Source organism: Eublepharis macularius, chromosome 1 (genome assembly GCF_028583425.1).
Source record: "Eublepharis macularius isolate TG4126 chromosome 1, MPM_Emac_v1.0, whole genome shotgun sequence".
NCBI lineage: Eukaryota > Metazoa > Chordata > Lepidosauria > Squamata > Eublepharidae > Eublepharis > Eublepharis macularius.
In genome coordinates this window covers 26,529,529-26,555,983 of record NC_072790.1, presented here as the reverse complement: position 1 = coordinate 26,555,983, position 26,455 = coordinate 26,529,529, and the positions used below count along the sequence as shown (strand labels likewise).

At 44.5% G+C, this 26,455-nt stretch overlaps 1 protein-coding gene across 1 annotated transcript in view; it reads left to right on the top strand.

The window, feature by feature from the left end:
- The window catches only part of RCAN2 (regulator of calcineurin 2), a 79,163-nt gene extending 62,890 nt beyond the window's left edge, over positions 1–16,273 (top strand). Inside the window, exon 5 of the mRNA XM_054979670.1 lies at positions 15,447–16,273. Coding sequence (XP_054835645.1) covers positions 15,447–15,601 — 155 coding nt within the window. The 3' untranslated portion in view covers positions 15,602–16,273. The remainder of the gene's footprint in view (positions 1–15,446) is intronic.
- The last annotated feature ends 10,182 nt before the right edge of the window (positions 16,274–26,455 follow it).

Below are 26,455 nucleotides of genomic sequence, written 5' to 3'. Positions count from 1 at the left end.
GAGGTGACTGCAGGAGGGAGGGGAGCTGTAGAGCATCTTGCAAGGTTGTGTTGTTGTTAGCTGGGCAATTAAACACTCTGGACTGAAAAACTCCAACACTGCCAGTAACAGAAAGTAGACAACAAAGAGGGAGAGTTACAGCCAAAATGCTCTGAGGAAAAGAAAAAACACCGCTGTAACTATCTAACTGCTTACACTTTTTATTCTCAATTCAAATACTTCAACTCAAATCATTAGAATTTATAGCCACTTATCAGTCTCTTCTCCATATGCAAGTCATACAACATCACTTTTCCAAATCCGCAGTCATAAAAGGATCACCCGTATTGTTATACTTCACTCATTTATATCATTTATTTATTTATATCATTCATAGTCCGCCTTTCTCACTGGGACTCAAGGTGGATTACATAGTGTCAGAGTAGTACAATTAGTATCAAGGAAATTTCCATACAGTGTCAAGGACATTTCCATAAACAATGCCATAGGGTAAATAAACATAGCATTAGCAAGGAGTTGAAGTATTAGCAAGGAGTTGAAGTATAATCCTATTAGTTAGTCCAATAATATCTCTCTCTCTTGTCTTGTCCACAGTGACTGGAATTGTCATGTCTGTCACCCATCCATGCCATTATTTTCAGCTGATGGGTTGCTGTGAACCAGTGTTTTGTGCTGAACCATTGTTCTATGCTGTGACCTGATATCATATTGCTGGTGCCCTGACTTGCCTTGTATTTGTCATGTTTGACTGTGCCCATTCATCCATGCCAATATTAATTTTGCTGTTTAGAGACTTAGTTGCAGTTATTGGAAGCCTGGTGTAACTCCCATTTCCTGTTGTTAGTGGATTCTCACACGTTCCCAGGTGGCTGTCTGTTTACAACTTTGAACCTTTCTTCTGGACTATGATATGTCTTCTCTCTTTGTGGCGTGATAGCACAAATATGCACAATGTTCTCACACAGAAAAAAACAACAATGAATTGTTTGGGCATTGGGAGGGGGAAGTAAAGTCGGGTAGAAAAGGGATGTGTTTTTCCCATGTTGCCGTTTTTGTCAAACTTCTACTAGAACTACTTAGTTGCTTACCTTACTCCTAAGTAGACCTTTGGACCTGAATATGGAAAAGATCTGATTTCTGAGTAAAAGTCATTAAACCAAGGACCTGTGTCTTGCTATAATGAACCAGGGATTTGTCTGCTGTATTCTGTCATCCAGAGTCTGACATTTTGACAAGAATCCCTTTTTTCCTCTGTACCTGCAACCCTGGGATCATGACTACCGTCTTCACATCGTCAGAGCCAGACTTGTGGCTACCAGCACCAGAGGACCCCTCAAATCAGCGGGGACCAAGTGCAACCCTGGAAGGGGCTTCCATGGAGTTAGTACGTGTGATCCACACTAATCTCTTCCATGAGGGGGCTCAATGCAACGGGGACCCTCCTGATGTATCATGAACTGGGAGCGATCCCTAAAGCTGGGTCCAAGTACTACCAATGGACCTTGCCAGCCCCATGCGAGTGGAACCCACAAAGGTCTACAATGGCAGAGGAGGGGACCTGACGCCATGGCACGGTATATTTTCGGCGTTCCCTGGAACTAGAAACCTATGTTGGAGAACAAACGGCACAGTTGGTCGCCGCTCCAGCAGCACACAAGGGATGGACCTTGAGACCACCATGGCGGGAAGGGGCTGAAGGGCCCTGCTCCTTAAGAGAGACACCGGAGGAGTTACAACAGTTGGGGGACCCTGGACTACCCGCTGGAAGTGCTGCGGAACACGGTGGATCTACAGTCGGCCCACTAATTCGGTGGGAACTGGGAGCTGCGGCTGGGCCAAGCAACCAGGAATAGGGCCAGATGCTGCAGCTATTGCCGCTACAAGCGGCACCAGCATAATCGGTGTTGGGGGATGTACAAGTGGGAGCCGCAGCTGGGCCAAACAACCTTGAATGGGGCCAAATGTTGCCGCTTCCTATGACAGCACAAGCGGTGCTGGAGGATGTACAAATACAGGGGAACCTTGGATTAACCCCTGAAACCAAATATGCTGTAGGGTTTTACTCCGTAGTGAGTGAGATGGGGCCCCTGGAATCCAGCGATTTGGAGGGAGCAAGATGACCCCCAAAATCTATTGGGTTGGATCCAATTGGCATGTGAGGTCACGAATAGAACCCAAGTAGTAGAACTGGTTAGAATGCAGCAGCAAGCTGGGGCAAAGAGGCGAACCCAGGGGGACCGAGGATGTACAGCGCTAGATCCCAGAGCCCCTATTCCCCCTACTGGGAAAGAAGCCCGATGGAGACAGGGACTATGTCTGAACTGTGGAGGTAGGGGACATTTTGCTGCACAGTGCCCCGAGAGAGCGGTACCAGGGGGGAAGAATCAGAATGTACCTAAACCCAAGGCTCCCCCCAAACTGCCGAGCCAAAGAGGAGGTACAAAAAGGGGAAAACCAGAGACCGGGTTGGAGGTCGAGGATACCCCTGAAGCTACTGAAAGACCCCCATCCAATGAAGCGGAGGAGGGTCTCACTCCCTTGGTGGGAAACAAGGAAGACCTGCCGTAATAGGGTCCCGACGGCAGATCTCTAAAGAGTCCAAAATCCCAAAGGTGAGAGAAAGAGGGGCCATATTGTTTATGTCAGTGACTTTACTAAACCCAAGAAGGGGAACTCATATACGGGTGCAAGCATTAATAGACTCTGGATGTTCACGAGATTTAATCTCGCCAGCACTAGTAAATGGACTGGGCTTAGAAGTAACTGAACTCAAAGATCCTATAGTGTTTGAACAAATGGATGGGTCTAGTATGCAACCTGCACAGCATCAAACTGAACCTATAGCTACTGGAATGGGAGACCATTGGGAGAATCGGACATATGTAGTTAGTGATGTAGCCAAATACCTTTTGGTGCTGGGAAGTCGGTGGCTATGGAATCACGATCCGTATATCAAATGGTCCACAGGAATGGTAGTCTTTAAAGGTGATCGTTGTGCAAAACATGCTTGGACTAAAGTATGGGGAAAGGAGGCACCCTCCCCCTTAGAGACTGTACTGTTAACTTCAGGAGAGGAAGGGGGCATCCCCTTGAAGTACCATGATTTAAAGCAAGTGTTTGATGAAAAAGAAGCAGATGAGCTCCCCCCCCCGCCAATAGAAAAAAGGACTATGCTATTGAACTCACTCGGGGAGAAAAATTGCCTAAAGGTAAATTGTATTCAATGAGCCCCACTGAGAGGAAGGAACTTAGAGCCTTCATTGATAAAAACCTGGAACAGGGATTCATCCGCCCTGCCAGCTCCGGCCATGCGGCGCCTGTGTTGTTCCGAAAAAAGAAGGATGGGGGGTTAAGACTGTGTATGGATTTCTAGGGTCTAAATGCAGTCTCAATGTCAAATGCATACCCCATACCTTTGATTAGAGACTTGCTCAGTGTGGTGCCGCAGGGGAAAACAATTTCAAAATTGGATTTGAAAGATGCTTACTTCCAGGTGAGAATAACGGAGGGAGATGAATGGAAAACGGCATTCCATACGCTCCTCGGCCAATTTGAGTACCTCATCATGCCATTCGGGCTCCAAGGGGCCCCAGGTGTGTTCATGAACTTCATCAACAAAGTATTACACGAGTACATGTACAAAGGTGTTGTTGTTTACCTAGATGACGTGTTGATCTATTCTGCTGATAAAAAATCACATGTGGAGATGGTCCAAAAAGTGCTGACCACTTTAAGGAAACATAAACTGCCGTGAAATTGTCTAAGTGCGAATGTCTTAAGGAGGAACTGGATTTCTTGGGGTACCAAATCTCTCCCCAGGGATTGAAAATGGATCCGGCAAAAATCCAAGCTGTAGTGGGGTGGGAGGCCCCCCAAACAAGAAGACAATTGCAGTCGTTCCTAGGGTTTGCTAACTTTTACGGACCCTTTATGAAGAACTTTGCTCAAATTGCCCTCCCCTTAACAGACTTACTAAAAACGAAGGGGAAAGGGGAGCAAGGGAAAAAGCCTAGTGCTAATTTAAATTGGATGGCGGAGTGCCAGGAAGCTTTTGAAAACTTTAAAAAGCTGTTTGTTTCTGAACTGGTGCTGCAGCACCCAGATGAGAACAAGAAGTTTGTCGTGCAAGTCGATGCGAGCGACACGGCAGTGGGGGGAGTGCTCTTACAGCCAAATAGTGCGGGGAAACTCACTATTGCACATATCTTTCTAAGAAATTCTCTGAGACCGAACGCAACTGGAGCGTGTGGGAGAAAGAAACTTTTGCCGTAAAATTAGCACTTGAAACCTGGAGACATTGGTTAGAAGGGGCCAAAGTACCTTTCAAAGTGTGAACTGATCACAAAAATTTAGAGGCACTACACACCACCCAGATATTAAATGCCAAACAATTAAGGTGGGCGGAGTTTTTCTCTAAATTTAACTTTACTTGAAAATATCTCTCCGGGCAGTCAAACTTCTTAGTGGATGCCCTTTTGCGCATGCCCCAGCATGAAAGCCAGAGGGAGGAGATAATTGATACAGTTTCATCACCAGCTCAGTTGGGAGGAGCGGTGACAACACGTAGCCAAGCAGCAAAAATGCAAAGCAGCCCGAATCCTGATCTCTCGGAGTGGGGAGAGAGAGTAAAAGCAGAAGCCGAAAAGGGAGAGGGAAAAGCCGAACTAAAGCAGGCGGGGGATGGCCACTGGTATAAGGGGAGCAAACTATATATCCCAACCAGCTTGAGAAGAGGAATTCTGCACCAATGCCATGATGCAAAAACCGCTGGACATTTTGGATATTTAAAAACATTACACTTAGTACAAAGACAATTTTGGTGACCAGCAATGAGAAAAGACATTTCTCAATACATATCCTCCTGTCTCCTGGGAAAAACAAGGAGGAGAAAACCCCCAGGACTATTGCAACCGTTAGAAACTCCCCCTAGACCATGGGCTGTGATTTCAATGGACTTTATTACAGATCTTCCCCCCTCAAAAGGACACACAGTCATTCTAGTAGTGGTGGATCTCTTTTCAAAACAGGCTCATTTTGTTCCATGTACCACAATACCCACAGCCAAAAAGCTAGCCAGCCTGTTCTTGAAGCATATAGTGAAATTGTACTTGTTTCCTGAGAAGGTGATCTCAGACAGGGGGCCACAATTCCTTGCCAACTTCTGGCAGGAGCTTCTTCAAGTCGCGGGGATTGAACAAGGATTAAGCTCCGCCTACCATCCACAGACCAACGGATAGTTGGAATGCACAAATCAGGTGCTTGAACAATTCCTCAGATGTTACATTAATTTCCAACAGGACGACTGGTCGGATTTCCTCGATTTCGCTGAATATGCATATAACAACTCAGTACATTCCTCAACAGGAGCTACACCATTTAAAATAGCACATGGATATGAAGGAAATGCTCTGCCTTTCGCTACAGTCCCTGAGTCCTCACAGGGAGGAGACCTGGAGGAATGGTGGACCAAGTTAGTTTCCCAATGGGGAATCATTCAAAAGACTTTGGACAAAGCCAAAGAGGATTACAAAAAGTTTGCTGATAAACACCGCTCAGAGGAGTGGGAGCTGAAACCAGGGGACTTTATATATATATATCCACCAAAAACATAAAAGGGGAATGTTATGACCTTTACTTTCTTTGGGGTAGATTTTGCCTTTAATCTTTCCCTTAACACCCTCTGGGTAGTTTGCTGCCACCAGGAATATTATATTCCAAGATATTTTATTTAAATTTTCCCTTTTTTAACGTGCCTAAGCGTCAGGCTCCTTAGTGGTTCTATGTGGCCCTGAGGATAGGAATGGGATACAGCAATGACGGCTACACTGGGATATAACAAAACAAAATAAACTTTTATTTTTTCAAGAAGCGTATCGATTTCATAAACGTAGTTCTCAGTTCTTAAAGTTACTTCAGTTAAATTCATTCACACAGATCTCTTCTAAGGCTTCACACACAGTTAGCCTCTTTCTCTAACTCAATATTTCTCACAGACATGCTTAAAGTTACTCAGGCTGCACACAGCTAGCCTGCTTTCCTCCGACTCAATATTTCTCTCACAGAAATGCTTAAAACTACTCAGGCAGTACTCATCCCTCTCTTTCACTACTCAGGCAGTACTCATCCCTCTCTTTCACTACTCAGGCAGTACTCATCCCTCTCTTTCACTACTCACTTATCCCTCTCTTTCACCCCCACTCTTCACCTCTCTCACACCAATCATTTAAAGATACATGTACGCATTTACTTGAAATAATTACAGGGAACAACTTAGTAAAAAACTTGGATGGAAATATTTAGGTCCTTTTCCTGTAAAGAAAGTGATAAATAACATGACTGTAGAAACTGAACTTCCAAAGAGCTTAAAACAAATCCATCCTGTATTCCACTTCAGTTGATTAAAGAGAGCTCCCCCTAGAGATCAGTGGCATCCTGAAAAGGGACCCCCTCACCCTATGTTAGTAGATGGACGTGTGCACTATGAAATAAAAGAAATCCTGGATTCCGGAGTGAAACACAACAAGCTTTTTTACCTAGTCAGGTGGAAAGACTTTGACAAGGTGTACAGAGAATGGGTGGGAAAATCCCATATGAACACCCCTAGACTCATTTCTAACTTCCTCATGGTAGCCCGGCACTTTGGATGCTAGCTGTCCGAATTCGGCAGCATATTCTCTGACAGCTCTGGACCCCTGTTTAATGGTTCTGAGCTTTGTTTGGGCTCTTTCTTCTTCAAGTGGCTCATCATATTGAGCTCTAAGCGCATTGACAAACACGTTTAAATCCCATAGCTCAGGCGCTCCCATATTATGTAGAGTTACATACCGTTCTGCAGCCGCCCCTATCATCTGACTTCTGTCATCCAGAGTCTGACAGTATTCACATGCCTGCTGTATCCAGAGAGTCTTGATCTCTTGTGCTTTGAAGCTCAGTGCATCTGACCTTGCAAACCTGCTAGTTCTCAGGGGAAAGAAGAATACCGTGTTTCATTCTTAATCTGTTGCCGCTCTCCTTTGTCTAGACGAAGCATGTAAACTATTTAGGGAGTTCTCAGAATTTCGCGCCGAAAGTTACGTTTTCCTGTTGGGAGGGGGGATGTGTACTTGGGACCTATAAGAACTATACCTTTTACCGATCTTGTTATTCCTGTCAGCTTTTGATCAACCTGTGGACATACCTATGAATATGATTTGATTCCTTGAATAAAGCCTTTTCAATCAAGACCATGGAGTGCTTGCTGTGAGGGTACAGGGATCTATCTGCCATAGCCTGTCATCCATAGACCTGACAGGAATGAGGAATTTCTCCTACAAGAAAGAATAACAGAGAGTAGAACACCGCTTTATTAAACAGACAGGCTTAACTAATTATATGCGCTAGGTAGTTTTAGGTAGGCAGCCGTCTGCAGTAGATCAGCAGGATTGGATACGGTGGCACCTTAGAGACCAGCAAGATTTTCAGGGTAGAAGCTTTGGCGAGTCAGAGCTCCCATTTGAAGAAAGGAGTTTGACTCTCAAAAGCTCATATCCTGAAAATTTTGGTCTCTAAGGTGCCACTAGACTCAAATTGTGCTGTATACACTCTGCGCTTTCTCTCGTTTCCCCAGGAAGTGCTTCTGAGTTGACCCAGCTTCCGTTTGATACCTGAATGAGGAACTATTCTCACAACAGTCGGATCATGACAGGCCAGCCTCTTTGGGAGCATTGAGGGAGGCAGCTGTCCTCCTGCCCCCATCCTTATTCCAGATAATGTATGAATATGCCTTCGGAGCCCTAGATCTCTACTTATTGTGGTATAAAAAGGCAATTGCCACCATGTCGGCTCTGGGAGTTACAAAAAAGCAACACACTTCTTATCTTCAATAAGCAAGCACAGGTCTGCAAGCCTCTGAAATTTCTTTGCTCCACCTCTGGATCTGAATCTGTGATTCATCAGGCCATACAGATCCTGCCGTGCTCCCGATCTTTTAGGAGAATGGGTACTATGGTGTGTTCCCATCTCCAGGGTCACAAAGGATCTTATTTCCCTCTTCTGCTCCTGTTGTAACCTCACAGCTCCAAGTACAAACTGACTTGTCCATTAGTGGAGCAAATTGCTCCGAGCCCCGTTAACGCTCAATCGTGATTCACAGCCGTGACGAGGCGGCAAAAATACCACCGCTGTGCTTTGCTTGCTAATTTAGCAGGCTGGGGAAATGGTCTTGTTGCCAGATCAGTGCTTCGGACAGGAGGGGATTGTCCTTGAAAGCCCGTCTTGCTGCCTCATGAATGAGTATAGAGAACGCCACCACAATAGATGTTGCACAGTTTCCAGTTCCTGAAAATAATCAATGGAGAAGTGCTGTGTTATGCTTTGTAAAAGGTCAGCACGTTTTATGGCTGCAAGCAATTAAAAATATGTTAGTGTCATCTGCTCAGCCCTAGCTGTTTTTCACATTTTATTTCTCTGAATGTACATGGGAACATGTACATTCAGGATCTCTTGTCTAAAAATTAGCATCTATTTGAACTGATGCTAACATGCTCACCTTGCTCTATCCCTATAAATTAAAGACATACTTGTTATCCAGTGTACATTCCCTGAGTCCTGTACTCTCTTATCCACTAAATACATGGGTCTTAGTGGATGAAACAGTCTAGAAACGGACTTGGGGAATAGGCTTACCAGAATTGAGGGCTGGTAGAATGGGCTTGGTGCCCTGAGCTGGATAGTCTAGGTGAGCTTGATCTTGTCGGATCTCAGAAGCTAAGCAGGGTCGGCCTTGGTTAGTAATTGGATGGGAGACCTCCAACGAAGACTAGGGTTGCAGAGGCAGGCAATGGCAAACCACCTCGGTTAGTCTCTTGCCATGGAAACCCCTCTGGGGTCACCATAAGTCAGCAGTGACTTGAGGGCACTCTCCCCCACCAGAATGGGCTTGATTGAACTGGAGATAGGAGCCCCCATTTCATACTCCCCCCCCCCCAAATGTTATACCTGAACTGGTATGCATCAGAGAACTGTGTCTACAAGGAGATCCATTAAATGTGAAATCCAAACACTTGCTTCCAGAGGTCACAGGTTACCTATGGATGAGGTCATATTTTCACCCATGCATCAGAAATATAGTCAGATCTTGTATCTGGGAGGAAAAAAACCTGGTGAGAAAAATAGAGCAAGATTGGTTAGACGCAAACCAAAATTCAAAAACAAAAGACACGCAATAACTTTCATTAGGACCAACCAAATTGTCACAAAACGGCGTTCGAGCTTTTGAGTTCTCCAGAACTCTTCATCATTCTGGATGTTAAATTTACTTAAAAGAAGAAAAAGAATTTGTTTAAAATGTATTTAGAAGAAGAAAGGAATAGGATGTTAAGGCTTCTTGCACACACATGAAGGTGCCTTACACTGAACCAGATCCTTCATCAGTATTGACTGCTCTGACTGGCAGCATCTCTGCAGGGTTTCAGGCGGAAGTCTTTCATACCACCTGCAACCTGACCCTTAGGAGGAGATGCAGGGTATTGAACCTGGGACCTGCTGCATGCCGAGCAGATGCTCTACCACTGAGCCACATCCCCTCTTCCCTGTATGTTGTCCAGAACGTGCTGCACACTTGAATAGATTGGGTGGAGATGGTACCCATGTCACCTTTAGCCTTCTGGCGAAGGAAGCGCATTTGTCATGTGAGAGAGACTTAAATTAAATGAATCTTCAGTAGCTGCAGTGTTTTCCTGCAGAGCCAATTTGGTGTGGAGAGCCCGTTTGGTGTAGTGGTTAAAAGCACGGGACTCTAATCTAGAGAGCCGGGTTTGATTCCCTACTCTTCCACTTGAAGCCAGCTGGGTGACCTTGGGTCAGTCACAGCTCTCTCAGCCCCACCCACCTCACAGGGTGTTTTGTTGTGGAGTAATAATAACATACTTTGTAAACCGCTCTGAGTGGGCGTTAAGTTGTCTTGAAGGGCGGTATATAAATCGAATGTTGTTGTTGTTGTTGTTGTTATTCCTTTTGCCACCCCCTGAATTGGCATAAAAGGTGAAGGTGCAAGCACCGAGTCATTACTGACCCATGGGGGGATGTCGCACCACGACGTTTTCTTGGCAGACTTTTTACAGGGTGGTTTGCCATTGCCTTCCCCAACAATCATCTACACTTTACCCCCAGGAAACTGGGTACTCATTTTACCAACCTCGGAAGGATGGAAGGCTGAGTCAACCTTGAGCCGGCTAGCTGAACCTGGCTTCCGCTGGGATCGAACTCAGGTCATGAGCAGAGCTTGGGCTGCAGTACTGCCGCTTACCACTCTGCGCCACGGGGCTGCAGAGTGGTAAGAATTGGCATACCAAGTAAAAAATTCAGTAAGACACACCAACTGATATTCTCTCTCTGCCTTTTCCTTTAACCGGCTTTCTCTGGCCATTTCCTTCTCCCAGTGTTTCCCCTTTAAAGTAGACTGCCTGGCTTTCTAGCCATTGCTCCAAACTCAAAATGGCCAGATATGTAAAACAGGTTCCATATTTGGCACCTGAGCAAAACACCTTTGTCCTTTTGGAAATCCAAACGCACAGCTTTAATGTTAACCAGCTTTGCCGGTGGCTTTTGCAGTCCACCTGGGTACCTGCCTGTAATGCTCTGCTTTTCATCTGGGAAGCGGAATCTCTCAGGAGTATCAAAGGCAGGTGTCCTTTGACAAGGAGCCTCCGTGATGAGTGGAAAATGCTCCCCCCCTCCTCTCTTTCTCTCTCTGCGTGAGTCTATATTGCAGCACAGCCGCACGCAGATGGCAGTGACCAACGTGGACCTGGGAGCTGGTTGTCAGTGCTGACGTCAGCCCAGGGCTGCAAAATTAACTGACGCCTGCAGGGAAAATAAGCAAAGCAGAACCTTATAATTTCTCCAAGCGGCTTGGCCAAGCTGTTTTCTCCCTTTACATTTCATCCTGTCGTTCATCCCATTTATGTCTTCCTTCTTCCAGATCAGAGGAGAAGAATCCCTAACATAGGATTTGTGAAATTGTCAACTTGTGTTATAGCCACTGCAATACGAGATTTCTTCTAGGTTAAACGCAGATGTATAGCTGTTGTCTGCGAGCTTGAAACGCAGAATGCCTTTCCCTTCCCTGCTGAGAATTGCCTTGCAACTTGCCTTTTTCTCTGATGACCTATGTATAGAAAGCCACATGCCGTGAGTGAAGGGCAGCCTTGATTCTTTGTTCTATTGTGGGTGTGTGGAATATTTATTTGGAGTTGTGGCTCAGTGAAAGAGTCTCTGCTTGGCATGCAGAAGGTCCCGGGTTCAGTCCTCAGCAGCTCCAGTTAAAAGGACCAGGCCTGTAGTTTTGTGTGGGAGATTCTCTCACCTGCCTTTGCAACGGCGTTGTTGTCCCTGTTCGAATAAAATGGTTGAAAATATCACACTTTTACACTGCAGATTCTATCAAGAAGATAGGATACAATTAATTATTCCACTGCTTTATAAATTCAAACCATTACAGTATTACATGGATTTTAGTCCTGAAACCCTTCTGGTATATCTTGTAGAGGATAGTTAGAGAACTGTATCTTATGCAGTTGTAAAATTCTGTGTGACAGTTCTCAGGAAGCGGAATCACTTAACGAAGGAAATGTCAATTGCTGGGAAGTGAATTAATGAAGTGAGTGTTATGGTTAGGGGTGTGTGTGTGTGTGTGTGTGTGTGTGTGTGTGTGTGTGTGTGTGTGTGTGTGTGTGTGTGTGTGTGTGTGTGTGTGTGTGTAAAATCATCTTTTATGTATTTGTCCATTTTAAGTATTTAAAAAACGTTCTTTTTTATCTGTACTTAACTTGGCTGATCTTGTGACCGTAATATATGATTGATTGATTGATTGATTGATTGATTGATTGATTGATTGATTGATTGATTGATTGATTGATTGATTGATTGATTGATTGATTGATTGATTGATTGATTGATTGATTGATTGAAAGGACCAGGCAGGAGGTGATGTGAAAGACCTCCACCTGAGACCCTGGAGAGCAGCTGCTAATCTGAGCAGACACTGCTGACTGATAGAACGATGGTCTGCTTCAGTATATGGCTGTCCTGTGTGTGTTCGTATGGACCAGGCACTGGATACGTAGCTGCCCATGCAGCATTCTGTCAGCGGAAAACCAACTTGTGGATCACCCTTCATATGTTGAAGTATATGCGTGGTTTCGCTGTATAAAGGTTATTCCTGTATAGAGGGAAAACAACGAAATATACTCAAAGCAGTGTTAAGGTGGCTGCTCAACTGGCCACAAAGTTGCCCATGTTTCAATGAGTCTCTCTACATGAGACACCTCGGCACGTGTTTGTCAACTGTAGGGAGACTTATTGTTAGTTGGGAAGTGTAGTTTAAAAAGACAGAGCCGGCGGAGATCACTCCTCAGAGGGTTTGTTAAGTTCATTTTTGCCTCCTCGAAGGCTCTGTCAGTTTCACCTCTCCAGTCTACAACTGTGTGAGGTTGCAAGCAGAGTGCAGCAGTGAATGGAAATGGGCTGGAGCTGCCTTCCAGAGCTGGGCTTGGACCTGGAGAGGTTATAATGGGCTGAAGTTTCCCTTCTGGCATTTCACAGCCCCTTCACACAGCTCCAGTGTGTAGCAAAGCCTTTGCCCTGCCGCTGGCTCTGCCTTTTTAAACTACCCTTCCTGGCTAACATTGCATTTCCCGACACGTGTTCTTCACATGTCAGATGTCTCATGTAGAATGGGGCAATATATGTATACATGGAGACAGTAGTGCACAGTGAAGTCCTTCCTATATCGTGTTCACGGCATGCACCAACAATCAGGATGAGATTCCACCTTTTTTGCTTGATGCTGAGAAGAGGGCTGGATCTGTTCACTAATCAGATCAGGAAAAGATCAGTGGGTTTCTCAAATCCAGCTGGAAATCGAGGGGCTCGTGTCATTCTAGTATTTCTCTCTCTCTCTCTCTCTGCTTCTTCCCATACTCTGCTTCTAAACCCATCCCTGAATCTCAGCTTTGTCTCTCATTGGTGGTAGCCCCCAGGCAAAGCTAGACATGCGTTCCGTTGTTGCAAGCCACACAATGGGTAGCACAACACAAAATCACATGTGCCCTGTTTGTGAGAGGTTCTGTTCTTCCACCTCTGTGGTCAGTTGTGATCATTAGCCTTGAGTATCCTACATCGGAGAGCGAGCTTGCTAGAGCAGTCCTCCTTGGCAGGGGTCTGCGGCATCCAAACATGGTGCTTTGTTCTTCTCAGTAGCTGCTGGATTATGTGGTAAACCTATGTAGGCTATATAGCTGGTTTTTAAGGGCTGTACACAAAATAGCTCTGCGGCTCATCCTTTGTGCCGGACGTAAAAATAGTCTCAGATGGAGTTGCTTGCAAATCCTTTGAAGAGCACCCAAGATCAGATATATATCATTGGGAATGAGGGTGGGGCTGTGGGAGAGAAATCTAGGTCAGGGTGGGAGTTCCATCCATTTGAAAATAAAAGCAACGGAGCTTTGTACAATGAAATAGACTACAGGGTACCAAAATGAAGATGATTAAAAATAAAATAAAAATTAAACAGATTTTTTTAAAAAAAGAGTTACACCTACCAAATTAATACATTCTATCAGGGCTTTTTTTCAGCTGGAACGCGGGGGAATGGAGTTCCGGAACCTCTTGAAAATGGTCACATGGCTGGTGGCCCCGCCCCCTGATCTCCAGACAGAGGGGAGTTGAGATTGCCGAGAGGCGCGGAGGGCAATCTCAACTCCCTTCTGTCTGGAGATCAGGGGGCGGGGCCACCAGCCATGTGACCATTTTCTCCGAGGGCAACCTTCTGAGTTCCACCACCTCTTTTCCCAGAAAAAAAGCCCTGCATTCTATGATGTATTAAGTAGGTGTTGTTCTCAAAAGTTTTAACAAAGTTTCCTTCATATTATGCCGGGTTCTGACAATTTTAATCCTAATGAAATGCTGTTGTTCTTCTAATTAAAGGGATACCTACGTTTGTGGACAAAAACTGAGTACAAATTATTTGGTTCTCTTTAGCTGTGAGCCATGGATGCAGACTTACTAAGATGGATTAGAGAGGACATGGACACAAAATGTTGTCAGAACAAGGCTAGAGTTGCCAGCGGCCCCCACCCCCTTCCAATTCTGTTTCCTGTCTTTCCAATTAAATTGTTAAGTAGCCGGGGGCTAATGTGTGTTGATATAATCCACTTTCCCACACCAAACACCTATCATGTGCTACATGCCGTGTAAGATGTCTGCACAAGACATCTTACATGGAGATGCTCAAGTGTACGGAGACGCAATGTTAGCCAGGAAGCGTAGTTTAAAAAGACAGAGCCAAATGCTCTGTCAATTTCATCTCTCTACAAGAGGGTAGTTTTAAAAGAAAGAGCAGGAGAGATTGCTCCTCAGAGGGTTTGTTAATTTTGCCTCTCTGAAGGCTCTGTCAATTGAGGTGAAATTGACCGAGGGAAAGATGAAATTAACAAACTCCCTGAGGAGCAATCTCAGCTGGCCTTTGGTGCTCTCTTTTTAAACTCTGCTTCCCAGCTAACATTGCATTTCCCTACACTTCAGCGTCCCCGTGTAAGATGTCCCCTGTAGAGAGACTCTAAGGATAAAGTACGAGGCACTTGATGCTCAATACTTAAAAGCAAGTAAGGACAATATCGGCTCTTTCATTAGACATCACAAGTAACCAGCTAAATTTAGCCCTCATCTCAATGGTGTCCTTGTGTCCCCTTTCCTATTTTCTTTCTCCCACATTCCTTTCGGTCTAGCCCTTGGGGATGCAGTATTAGCAGTGGTAACGCAACATACATGTCTCTGCATGGGTCAGTCTTCGCCAGGAATGTTGTACAGGATTGCAACGTGTCTTTTTGAACAAAGCAGAAAAGAATGCGAAGTTTGCATCCACAAAGTGCTGGATACTGCATCTTAGCAATGAGATTTTCCCAACCGGGTTGTGAATTATTTCTGGAGTGCATTGATAGTCAGGGCTTTTTTTCAGCAGGAATGCGGGGGAACGGAGTTCCGGAACCTCTTGAAAATGGTCACATGGCTGGTGGCCCCGCCCCTGATCTCCAGACAGAGGGGGGTTGAGATTGCCCTCCGCGCTGCTCCAGCAATCTCAACTCCCCTCTGTCTGGAGATCAGGGGGCGGGGCCACCAGCCATGTTATCATTTTCTCTGAGGGCAACCCACTGAGTTCCACCACCTCTTTCCCCAGAAAAAAGGCCCTGTTGATAGCACACAGTCACACAATATGTGGATGCAAGCTGAATGTCCCTAAAATATACCAACGGGAATTTCATCGGTATGTAGGCTTGGGAATGCAGTAAGTGATTCGTGGCCCATGTCATCTAAATGCCTTGTCTTAGTTGTTTCATCATAGAGGAGGGCATAGCTGTTCGCCAAACATGCAAACAGTTTTTCTTCTAAATGCTTGTCTTTATTTGCAGGTGAGAAATACGAATTACATGCAGGTACTGAGTCCACTCCAAGTGTCGTGGTGCACGTCTGTGACAGTGACGCGGAGGAAGATCCAAAGAATTCACCCAAACCAAAAATTATTCAAACTCGACGTCCAGGCCTGCCTCCTCCCATGTCTAACTAATTGTGTCCTACAAGAGTATCTCTTCGTTCCTCCTCCTCTGTCCTGTTTCTTTTTCCATTGGCTTTGTTTCTTTCTTAAAGGAGTCATGGTTGCCTTAGGAGTCATGGTTTATTTGAGCTTGGTGGAGTGTTCTCTTCCACTGCAATGAAGTCTAACTAGCCAGAGGGTTAAGAAAATGATCTTTGGGATCATAACACTATGCACAGTGGTTGATGTGTCTGAGATTAGGCAAGAGTGGGGAGAGAATTAGGCTGTTTTTTTTTGCAGCACGCTGTGTCGAGAAACTTTGATGTGTCCTTCAGTAGACAGCGGCCGTGATGCCGTGTAGCTGCCTAGATTAGCAGAGCGGCCCCCCGGGACTTGTCTCCTCATGCAGGATCTCCTATTCCCATTGAACTCAAGATCCCTGCTTAGCCACACTTGGTATGTGATGTCTCATGGGGCAGCAGGTTGGAACCTGTGGATGTGTTAGACTGACGCCAGTACTTCCCCCCGGTGCATGTGTGAAGCTGCCCTATACCGAATCAGACCCTTGTTCGGTCACGGTCAAACTGGCAGCAGCTCTCCAAGGCAGAGGTCTTTGATGTCACTATCTTGTCTTTTTAACTGGAGGTGCGTGCCAGATGCTTTACCTATGAGCCATGGCCCCTCCCAAAAGAGAAGGCTACAGGATCTCTGATGTAAGATACTCAGAGCCAAGCTACAAGTGAGGAATGACACTTGCCTGGCAAGTGTCATTCCTCACTTGTAGCTTGGCTCTCAATGCTGGTTGGAAACACTGGAGTCAGCTGTGCAGATAGGTGGGATTCAATCCCACAGTTTGGAGGCCTTAACCACTCTTCAAAGAAGTAACAAAATACTCAGAACTTTCAGCAACATCAGGAAGACTGATACTTTTGGTGCCTCTTGTCTGGATAGCTCTCCAGTCTTGTCTGGAGATAGGAACCAAAATTCAGCAGGCAGCCACTTGCTTTGCATTGATAAGGTCCCGGGTTCAGTCCCCAACATCTCTCGTTAAACAGAGCCAGTGTAGCGTAGTGGTTAGAATGTTGGATTAGGATCTGGGGGCCCAGGTTCGAATCCCTGCTCTTTCATGGAAGCTTGTTGAGTAAGCTGGAGTCACTCACACCCTGTCAGCCTAACCTACCTCACAGGGTTGTTGTGAGGATAAACTGGAGGAGCGGAGAATGATGTGAGCTGCTTTGAGGCCCCATTGGAGAGAAAGGTTTTATACCTGTAATATAAAAGCAACTCTGTATAATTGGAGGGGTTGGAACTTCTTTTTATTTTTTGCAAGAGAGGAGTATCTTTCATTCCTTTCTTGTAAGTAGTTCCAAACCAAATCTCTTCAGCACTCCCTTGTAGAAGGGTTCTCGCTAAGCTAGCTAAAGAACATCTTATCTCTGCTGTCTTAGCATAGGAAAAGACCGCTGAAGGTGAAGGGGAAATTGCCCATTGTGTATTCCTAATAACAACTCCATATGTGAGCTGAGCTCCTTTGAACAGCTGGTTGTAATTAATGTACAAAATAGCTGTACCCTTGTAATGCCGCCCTTCAAAAAAAAAAATAAGTGCAAGATTGAAAACCAAACTTTAAAAAATGAAGTCAAATAAATGACATTTCATCTTGCAGCCATTGATAAGTTATGGAACATCGCTGTTGGCACCTTCTCTTTTTAACAACACAATCAGAGACGCTGCAGGAATTGACTAGTGACGATTTCTAGCGTAGATCTTATTTTGCCGGTGCAGACAATTGTTTCCCTGCAGTTTAATTTGATCACAGTTATTTTCTGGCAGAAGGGAAAAGAATTAATAAGGGTCTGGAAGTGCATACAGTTATACAAGCAATGCAGTGAGGGAGGTGAATGGGTTAAATGTGTATCAAGATGTGCAACTAAATGTGGATGTCCACACTGCTTTAGTTTGAATAGAATGTGTATTCTTCTGCGCACTAGTCAGCATGCATGTACCAGCCTTCAACATCAATTTGTATAACTATTGGGCTGGGTGTTGTTTAGGGAAAAAAGTAAGGATATTCAAGATACTACAGAGCCTTTCTATGGATATCAAAGAACGTGGAGAAGCAAAGAAGAAATCCATCAAAATAAAGTGGTGCGTTTTGTACATTTTTTAACTCTACTCATATGCATGCTTATGTGGCAGACAGTCCTACTGAACGCAGTAGGCCTTGTTCCTGAATAAACATAGGATCGGGCTTCATATGTTATACACTTGTTTAGGTCTCCTGCTCCTAAAAGTAGACTCATAAAGGATATCATCAGGGCTTTTTTTCAGCAGGAACGTGGTGGAACGGAGTTCCGGAACCTCTTGAAAATGGTCACATGGCTGGTGGCCCCGCCCCCTGATCTCCAGACAGAGGGGAGTTGAGATTGCCCTCCACACCACTGGAGCGGTGCGGAGGGCAATCTAAACTCCCCTTTGTCTGGAGATCAGGGGGCGGGGCCACCAGCAACGTGACCGAGGGCAACCCACTGAGTTCCACCACCTCTTTTCCCAGAAAAAAAAGCCCTAGATATCATCCATTTTTGAACTTACCACTCCTTCATAACTCATAAAAAAATCGGTGGGAGGTTTAAATGAGGTTGATATTTAAGTTGCTTTTTTTTTTGCTAGTACACTTTAAGGAAGCGCTTTTGGACCATCTACATTCTTGATCCTGCAAAGATTTTCTATTCTTCACAAAAAGGCTGAAGTGTGCTGTCGCACAGAAGTCGTTTAAGTACGTATGTAGATCTCTGCCGGATCAGACTTTACACTACTTCATTACTTGGTAAAAAAAAGGGCACAGTCTTTATGATTTCCACCGAGGGTCAGGCTTGCTTATGTGTGCCTGCCAACGTGTTTTCCAGTGGATGCATCACTTATGATGCTGTTCAAACTGGTCACTCCATCAAAGACAGATGCTTTTGCTTGTTGAACCTATCGTCTTTCAGAATTTTATATTCCTATCGTTTTCTTTATTGTTTTAGGTCTAACATCCATCTCTTCCTCTTTATCTAAACTATCTAAGATAACGTGGAATGGAAAAATGCTTGGCTGAATGTTAGGGTCTGATCGGAGAGAAGGGGAAGAAGCTGCAGTATGTAAGCCAGTGGAGAAACTCTTCTTTGATATGTTAAGAACGAGCTGACAAACTGAATGTGAGACCCAAACCATTTCTGTCCAAATAATTTTAAAGTAAAACAAAAATCCAGTGGTACCTTAAAGACCACCACCATATATTCCAATATGAGCTTTAATGGGTCACAGCCCATAGGGAAACTGATGTTAGTCTTTAAGGTACCACTGCATTTTTGTTTTATTTTGCGACAACCGACTGACTTTGCAATCAAATATTTTTAAGGGGAGAGGGGGTGCTAGAGCGGATGCCACTCTTATTCTACTGCTCCACTGGGCAAACTTTGAAGCCTTCTCCAGCCAAAGGAGGCTTCGTGAACTCGAGCAGCTCTTCCACTGGAGAAGCACCTTGGGGTGGGGAAGGCTTGGAGCGTGATCAGACCCATCCTGCAGTTTGGGACCAGAATGAAAAGAGCAGCCCCCCCCCCTTCTAGTCTTCCTCCTGTCCATGATGCCTCAGTTTTTCTTTATTTCACCGTATCTTACTCCATTTTAAAGACGTATTGCAGAATTCATACACACCCTTGGTACAATAATAAGCAGGACCTGGACCATTTATCATGAATTAATTTAGTCTTAAAGAGAGACAAAACAAGGCAGTGCTTTTGTAGAAGGATTTGGCTGGGTGGAACGAATAACCTTCAGCCAGTGTGGTGTAGTGATTAAGAGATGCAGGGCTCGAATCTGGAGAGCCAGGTTTGATTCCCCACTCCTCTGCTTGATGCCAGCTGGGTGACCTTGGTAGGGTTGCCAGCTCCAAGTTAGGAAATACCTGGAGATCTGGGGGGTGAAACCTGGAGAAACCTGAAGAAACTGGGGTTTGGGGAGGGAAAGGACCTTGGCATGGCATAATTCCATAGAGTCCACCTGCCAAAGTAGCCATTTTCTCCAGGTGAACTGATCTCTGTGGCCTGGAGACCAGTTGTAATTCCAGGAGACCTCCAGCCACTACCTGGAGGCTGGCAACCCTAGACCTTGGGTCAGTCACAACTCTTCCAGAGCTCGCTCAGCCCCACCCACCTCACAGGGTGATTGTTGTGGGGATAATAGTAACACACTTTGTAAACTGCTCTGAGTGAGCATAAAGTTGTTCTGAAGGGCGGTATATAAATCAAATGTTGTTGTTGCTTCATTGTCCTAAGCGTAGCAGTCAAACTGATGAAGCTCTCAGATTCTCCCCTCACACACTATGTATATTCAGTTGGAATTTAAGGATCCATTTTGCTCATAGTGCCCCGAGAGGCTTTTGTGGTAGCGGAAGAGCCCTCCCCCGCCCTGTGCTCATAGCAGCCTCCTTGCGCCAGAAGGAGGTGCTGCAGTTAGAACAGATCCAGTTCATTGATTTTTGCGCTGCCTTTGTTCTGAAGTGGAGATTAATCAAGAGAGACGACAAGTGGTTTTAAACTGCATTCCAGGGAATTCCTTGGAAGTCTTCCTCAATGAGAAGATGAATAACAGCAGGGCTCATTTTGAGAGGGAATGCACAGGAACGCACTTCCGGTAGTTCTCCAAAGATGTCACGTGTCAGGTGGCCCCGCCCACCTGATTTTCGGCCACTTTGGGCCCATTGCGGCCTGGATTGGGGCCGAAACAGCCTGGATAGGAGCCGAAACGGCCAGGATTGGTCCCGAAATGGCCCAGATCGGGCCTCTGATGGGTGGTGAATCAGTCTCCCGCTCAGCAGTGGCCCAATCCTGACCATTTTGGGCCCCTTTTTGCCATTTTGGGCCCCATTTCAGCCCTGAATGGCCAGGATTGGGTCCAAAACAGCCAGGATAGGCGGTGTCAGGGGGTGTGGCATATGCAAATCAGATATGCTAATGACACACTTCTGGTGATATCAAGGGGCGTGGCATATGCGAATGAGTTATGCTAATGAGTCCCTGCAGCTCTTTTTCTACAAAATGGCCCCTGAATAACAGTGAAGAAACTTGCCTCCTACCTTCTCAGGCAATTTGCATCCAGAAGGGAGTGTTGAGTGCACCACAGGGTTGCTGGCTGCATGTCAGGCCAAGTTGTCTCCTGGAATATTGATCTCCAGGCTACAGAGATCAGCTGCCATGGAGAAAATGGCTGCTTTGGCATTACATCCTTGCTGTGGCCCTTCCCCTCCCCAACCCCCCCCCCATGCCTCTCTATTCTCTGCCCCCAAATCTCCAGGAATTTCCCAACCCAGAATTGGCAATTCTAAATTAGGCAACCAAAAGAGTCGGTGCGCATTGTTGGGAATAAATTGAGTATAAGCTCTGGAAAAAGGAAGAAATTTAAAGTCAATTTTAGTAAAGAGTCCAGTAGCACCCTTAAGACTAACCAACTCTATTGTGACATAAGCTTTCGAGAACCACAGCTCTCTTCGTCAGATGCATCTGATGAAGAGAGCTGTGATTCTCAAAAGCTTATGCTACAATAGAGTTGGTTAGTCTTAAAGGTGCTACTGGACTCTTTACTGTTTTGCGACTACAGACTAACACGGCTAAGTCCTCTGGATCTAAAGTCAATTTTGTTACTGCTTATTTCTCACTGAGAAAAATAGGCCAAATAGGAACAACAGATCTTTCTTGTAGGAAAATACATGACCTGTAGAATGCTGTTTCCTTTAAACAAAGGAAGGGACAGGGACAATTTGGTGGTCAGCGAGCTCCCCCTAGCTCACCTCCGTCTTTGGAGTTTTTTAAGCAGAGGCTAGATGGCCATCTGACAGCAATGCTGATTCTGTGAACCCGGGCAGATCACGAGAGGGAGGGCAGGAAGGGTTACATCAGTGCTTAGTTCTCGTGGCCCTTTCTTGCACGCTCAGGGTAATGCCAATCGCCACCCTCGGGTCAGGAAGCAATTTTCTGAAACCTGATGCTCTCTGACTTCTGGAGTGATTTTGCCCATTCTGCCAACTCATTCACTCGTTCTCCTGCATGAAGGATATTTGTTAGTAGACATTGATAAGCAGCTGCATAGTGTCTTTATAATGGTGAGAGCCAGTTTGGTGTAGTGGTTAAGAGCATGGGACTCTAATCTGGAGTCTTGGGTTTGATTCCCCACTCCTCCACTTGAAGCCAGCTGGGTGACCTTGGGCGAGTCACAGTTCTCTGGAGCTCTCTCAGCCCCACCCATCTCACAGGGTGTTTGTTGTTGTGGGGTAATAATAACACTTTGTAAACCGCTCTGAGTGGGCATTAAGTTGTCCTGAAGGGCGGTGTATAAATCGAATGTTATTATTATTATTATCCCAGTACTGGGACCTAGATTGGAAGCCTGTTTTCCATTAGTTCCACGCACCTTTTAAAAAACCTTATTTTAGTAATATTTTATAGAAGTAATGGTTCCACTTTGCATTTGTGTAACTCAAGAGTTCATGTTTGGAAGAAAAATAAGAGAAAGATTCTGTCCATGTATTCATCCTGTGTTTGATTTTTATTTAAGGAAATTGGGTGACTGCAGGGCCGATTCCGGACGGCCCTCCGCATCCCGAAACGTCGCGCGGAAAACGCGATATTTCGTGTTTTCCGCGCAACGTTTCGGGATGCGGAGGGCCGTCTGGAATCGGCCCAGCTCAAATCTGGTAATTCGGTGACTATTACACTGCAGTTTCCCAACAGACTGAGTAGGAACTAGTCCTGTGAGCATGTTATATCATTATATTCCATTATTTCCCAGTAATGTTGTGTGGCTTATATGTGAAGACTGCTTGCTTGAGCTGAAGGCAGGCCAAAAATAAATGGCCAGTTGTAAATTGGTCTAAGGTAACACATCTAAAACGAATACTGCAGTATTCCTTGCAAGCATCCATGATGTATATCAAAGCCATTGCAGTCACACTCGTCTTCATAGCGTTGTGCTGACATCAGCTCTGGATTTAACACATGGCTTGCAAAAATAGTACAAACCATTCCTAATAAGAAAACATAAACTCCTGTCTTAGCCTCTCCTGATACATCTATCTAAATAGATCTTAAATACAGTCTCCTCACCCTATGCCCAGAAATCTCAGACTTACTTATGCAAATCTTGGCGCAACTCTGAAGGCACAAAAACCATCTAATGAATTTCGCCATTGTCCTGGTTGTGTGCATAATCAAGACGTTTGGTCACATGGCTGTGGTAAAGCATCTGGGTAGGAGAGACAGGTTATATATAAACAAGCAAAATCAAATGCCTGTGAACAGGTATGCGGACAGTGATCTTTTCATGTTTAGCACAGTTTGCACTTCATTTTGTCAAGGTGAGAGAAGATACTTGAGCTGATTAGGACGGGGACGTGGATCACAGATAAAGTCAAGAGTTTGAATTGACCTGTTTCAGGTGGGTAGCTGTGTTGGTCTGCAGTGGAACAGCAGGGTTTGGGTCCAGTGGTAGCTTAGAGACCAACAGGGTATAAGCTTTTGAGAGCTCTTACCCTGTACCTGAAGAAGGGAGCTCTGACTTTTGAAAGCTTATACTCTGAAAATCTTGTTGGCCTCTCATTTGCAACTGGACCCAAACCCTACTGAATTGACTTGATAATCATTATACTGATGACAACGGAACCAACATGAAGGCTGCAACCACAACGCTCATAAAGACAGACATGGTTTATGGATCCCTTTTACCACCACAGATGATACTCTGGCTTCCTGAGATGGATCCTAGTCTCAGAAAAGTAGGAGTATTGCTTCTGAGAGTTTTCTTGATTACAGAATCTGAACAAGATGCAACCTATGAAGACGAATGATACTTGGCATTTGTCTAGTACTTTGGAGTATCCAAAGAACTTTCTATAATCCTTACATCAAGCCTGTAAGGTAGGGCAATATTATTCCCATATCACAGATGGGGAGTTGAGGTTGAGCCCAGTTCCTGAATTCATGGCTCAGCAGAGATTTGAACCCAGAACATCCTAATTTGTATCTTAGTCCCAATACGCTACCAGTTCTCACAGCAGGTACTAGATAATAGCCTCCAGCTATTGTAACTACAACAGAAAATGAGTTCTTTTTAAAAATGAGAGCACTGTGTTATATTACTTAGAATTTATATAGTGCTTTTCAAGCATTCGAAGTGCTTTGAATAGATTTTCTTAGTAGTCCTTTGAACATGGAAGCAGGATAGTAAAAGAGCTACCCTAAAAAAAGCAGAATTCTTGCATTTTCACAGCTTTCACTCTGTACATGGAACTCTGTTCATGTGCCCATGCAGACATGGGCTGCTTCCACACACGTTGGATAATCCACTTTCAATACTCTTTAGTGAACATTTGGAACTGCTTTTCCATGTGTGGAACAAAAAAATCCACTTCCAAAGGATTGCTAAAGTGCATTGAAAGTGCATTATTCAACGTGTGTGGAAATGGCCTGGGTGAAACTCGAGAGATGAATAGGTGGCAAAATGGGAAGGCAAGATGGTTGAAGAGATAACACAATGGAGATTTCCTTGTCTGTTTTTTATCATTTCTTGGTACTCATGTGAGTGTGTGACACTGTAAGGCCGCATAGGTGTGTTCTCACTGATTTTCCTTCTTTGGTAGTGCTTTTTTAAGCGTAGGGTGTTTCACGGGCCCTGCATGTGGCTTTGAAATGTCACGCACCATTGTAAATTTCAACTTTCTGTGCACAATGTTTCGTGTTTGCACTTTGCAAAGATTTCCCATAGCAGATATAATTTGGATGGGTTTTAAAAATGACTCAATCACTGGAGGTAATAGATAGTTAAACTGGGTTAGCTGGTTTGCCATTGTATCTCTGTGAATTCCTTGAAAATGTGTTCCTGTTTGTTAATATGTTTAACAAGAAAAACAAAAGTAGAATATATTTTAGACCAGAGTGTACTTCATGCTCCAAAATGTCCAAAAGGAATATATCACTTTGATTTTTTTTTTAATTACAAATCCTTGAATTTTGACAAGGTTGTCCCTCTGTGTTAGTACTGTGCAAGCTTTTATGCATGTTCCTATATGTTCTACCACATTCTTTTCATTCAGGTATCAGAACTGATGACAGAGATGTGACATACCTGTACATATAACAAATCAATACTATTTTTAACCATATCTTTTGTACAAATATTCATGTTTGTTCTGTATTTCAGTGGAAATCCAGTATATTAAAATTTGGTGGGAATAATGTTGTTCTTGTCTGTGCTTTATTCCTCCTTTCCTTTCTGTAAGTTAATGTAATGCCTTTGTAACTAACCATTGACTTGGAATTCTATACGGTTTGTTACCATAGCTCTCAGAGCATGAATGCTTTCTTTGTGGTTGCCATCCACCATCTACCATATCTAACTGCTGGCACGGATTGTTGCTATTTCTGGCCAGCTGTTGCTGCCCAAAACCAAGAATTAAATCTATGTAATAACTTTTATTAGGACCAACCAAACTGACACAAAATATTGTGGAAGCTTTTGAGTTCAGCAGAGCTCTTCATCAGACTGGATGTTACAAAATTTAAAAAGATAGATGGGTAGAAAGCAGATTCTGGCATGCTTGTATCTCACAGGGGATGCAGGCAATATCAGATCTTAACTCCATGGTCTGAAGAATTTGCTTTTGATCGTTCTTTAAATTTTGTTACATCCAGCTTTATGGAAAGTTCTTGCACAATTCACACTCTGGCTTATTGGAGATTGGGTAATGGACTAGTGAACCAGAAATTGCAAGCTACAGGCAGAAAGGATCGTCAAATCAGTCACTGCTGTAATGGTATAGCATTCCCTCTACATAAAATTATAAATGAACTTTAATGCCAGGAAAAACAAACAATAGTATTAAAACCCTCATGCCATAAATATAATAATGTGCATAGATGTGCAGTACTATTTATCCATGTTGGGGACCTGAGGATGCCAGAGTTCCCTGACTCCAGGGGGAGTCAAAGAGCCATCTTTGGCATCCACTCACCAAGTCAGCAACACGGGCGGCACATGTAAGACAATGCCTCCTTTCCAGTAGCTGGCTCTTTATCAAAATAAAACAGAAGTTCAGTTGTATTAGAAGAGGAGCGCTAAGCGCTGTCCCTTTCCTCAGGTTTCAGAGGGGGACAAACCAAAGAGTTAGAAAAATAGAGAGGTCAGGGCATCTGTTTACTGCTCTGACTATCCTTTGATGTGTAGATGGCTATTCTCAAGACTTCCTCCTCATGACATCCTTCTCTTCCTGGCTTTGTCACATATTTCACCCTTCTCGCCATTTTACAACCATAGATGCAGGACTTGTCCTGCCATCCATGTCCATCCTTAGATTAGATGGGTAGATAGGATCTATCTCTCCTATCATAGATAGATAGAATTTCTCTCTCTTCCTTTCCTGGAGTTCCAACAACAAAGAACACTTATTTCCTTTCTAAATATAAGCAAGTGTATGGTTTGTTATTTTCTCTCCTGCACTCATACCAGTCAGCATAACCAGCTCATGCCACCCATGATCATGCTTTCACTGCAAACGATATAACTCTGCTAAAGGCCCAACTATGAAATCCTTTAATTAGGTTTCTGGGCCCAACATACAGTTTATTTATCAAGTTGCACCTTAAAGATTACCAACACTAATTTCAGTATGAGCTTTCCAGAGTCAAGGGGCTTTGACTCGCAAAAGTTCACGTTGTTAGTCTTTAAGATGCCACTGGACTTTTATTTTGCTATAACAGACTAACATGGCTATCCTTTTGCAATGGCCCTTTAACAGCCCACTACCTAATAATCAGCTAGAAGGGACCCTCGGCCAGGGTTGGGGAGCAAGGGGATGAG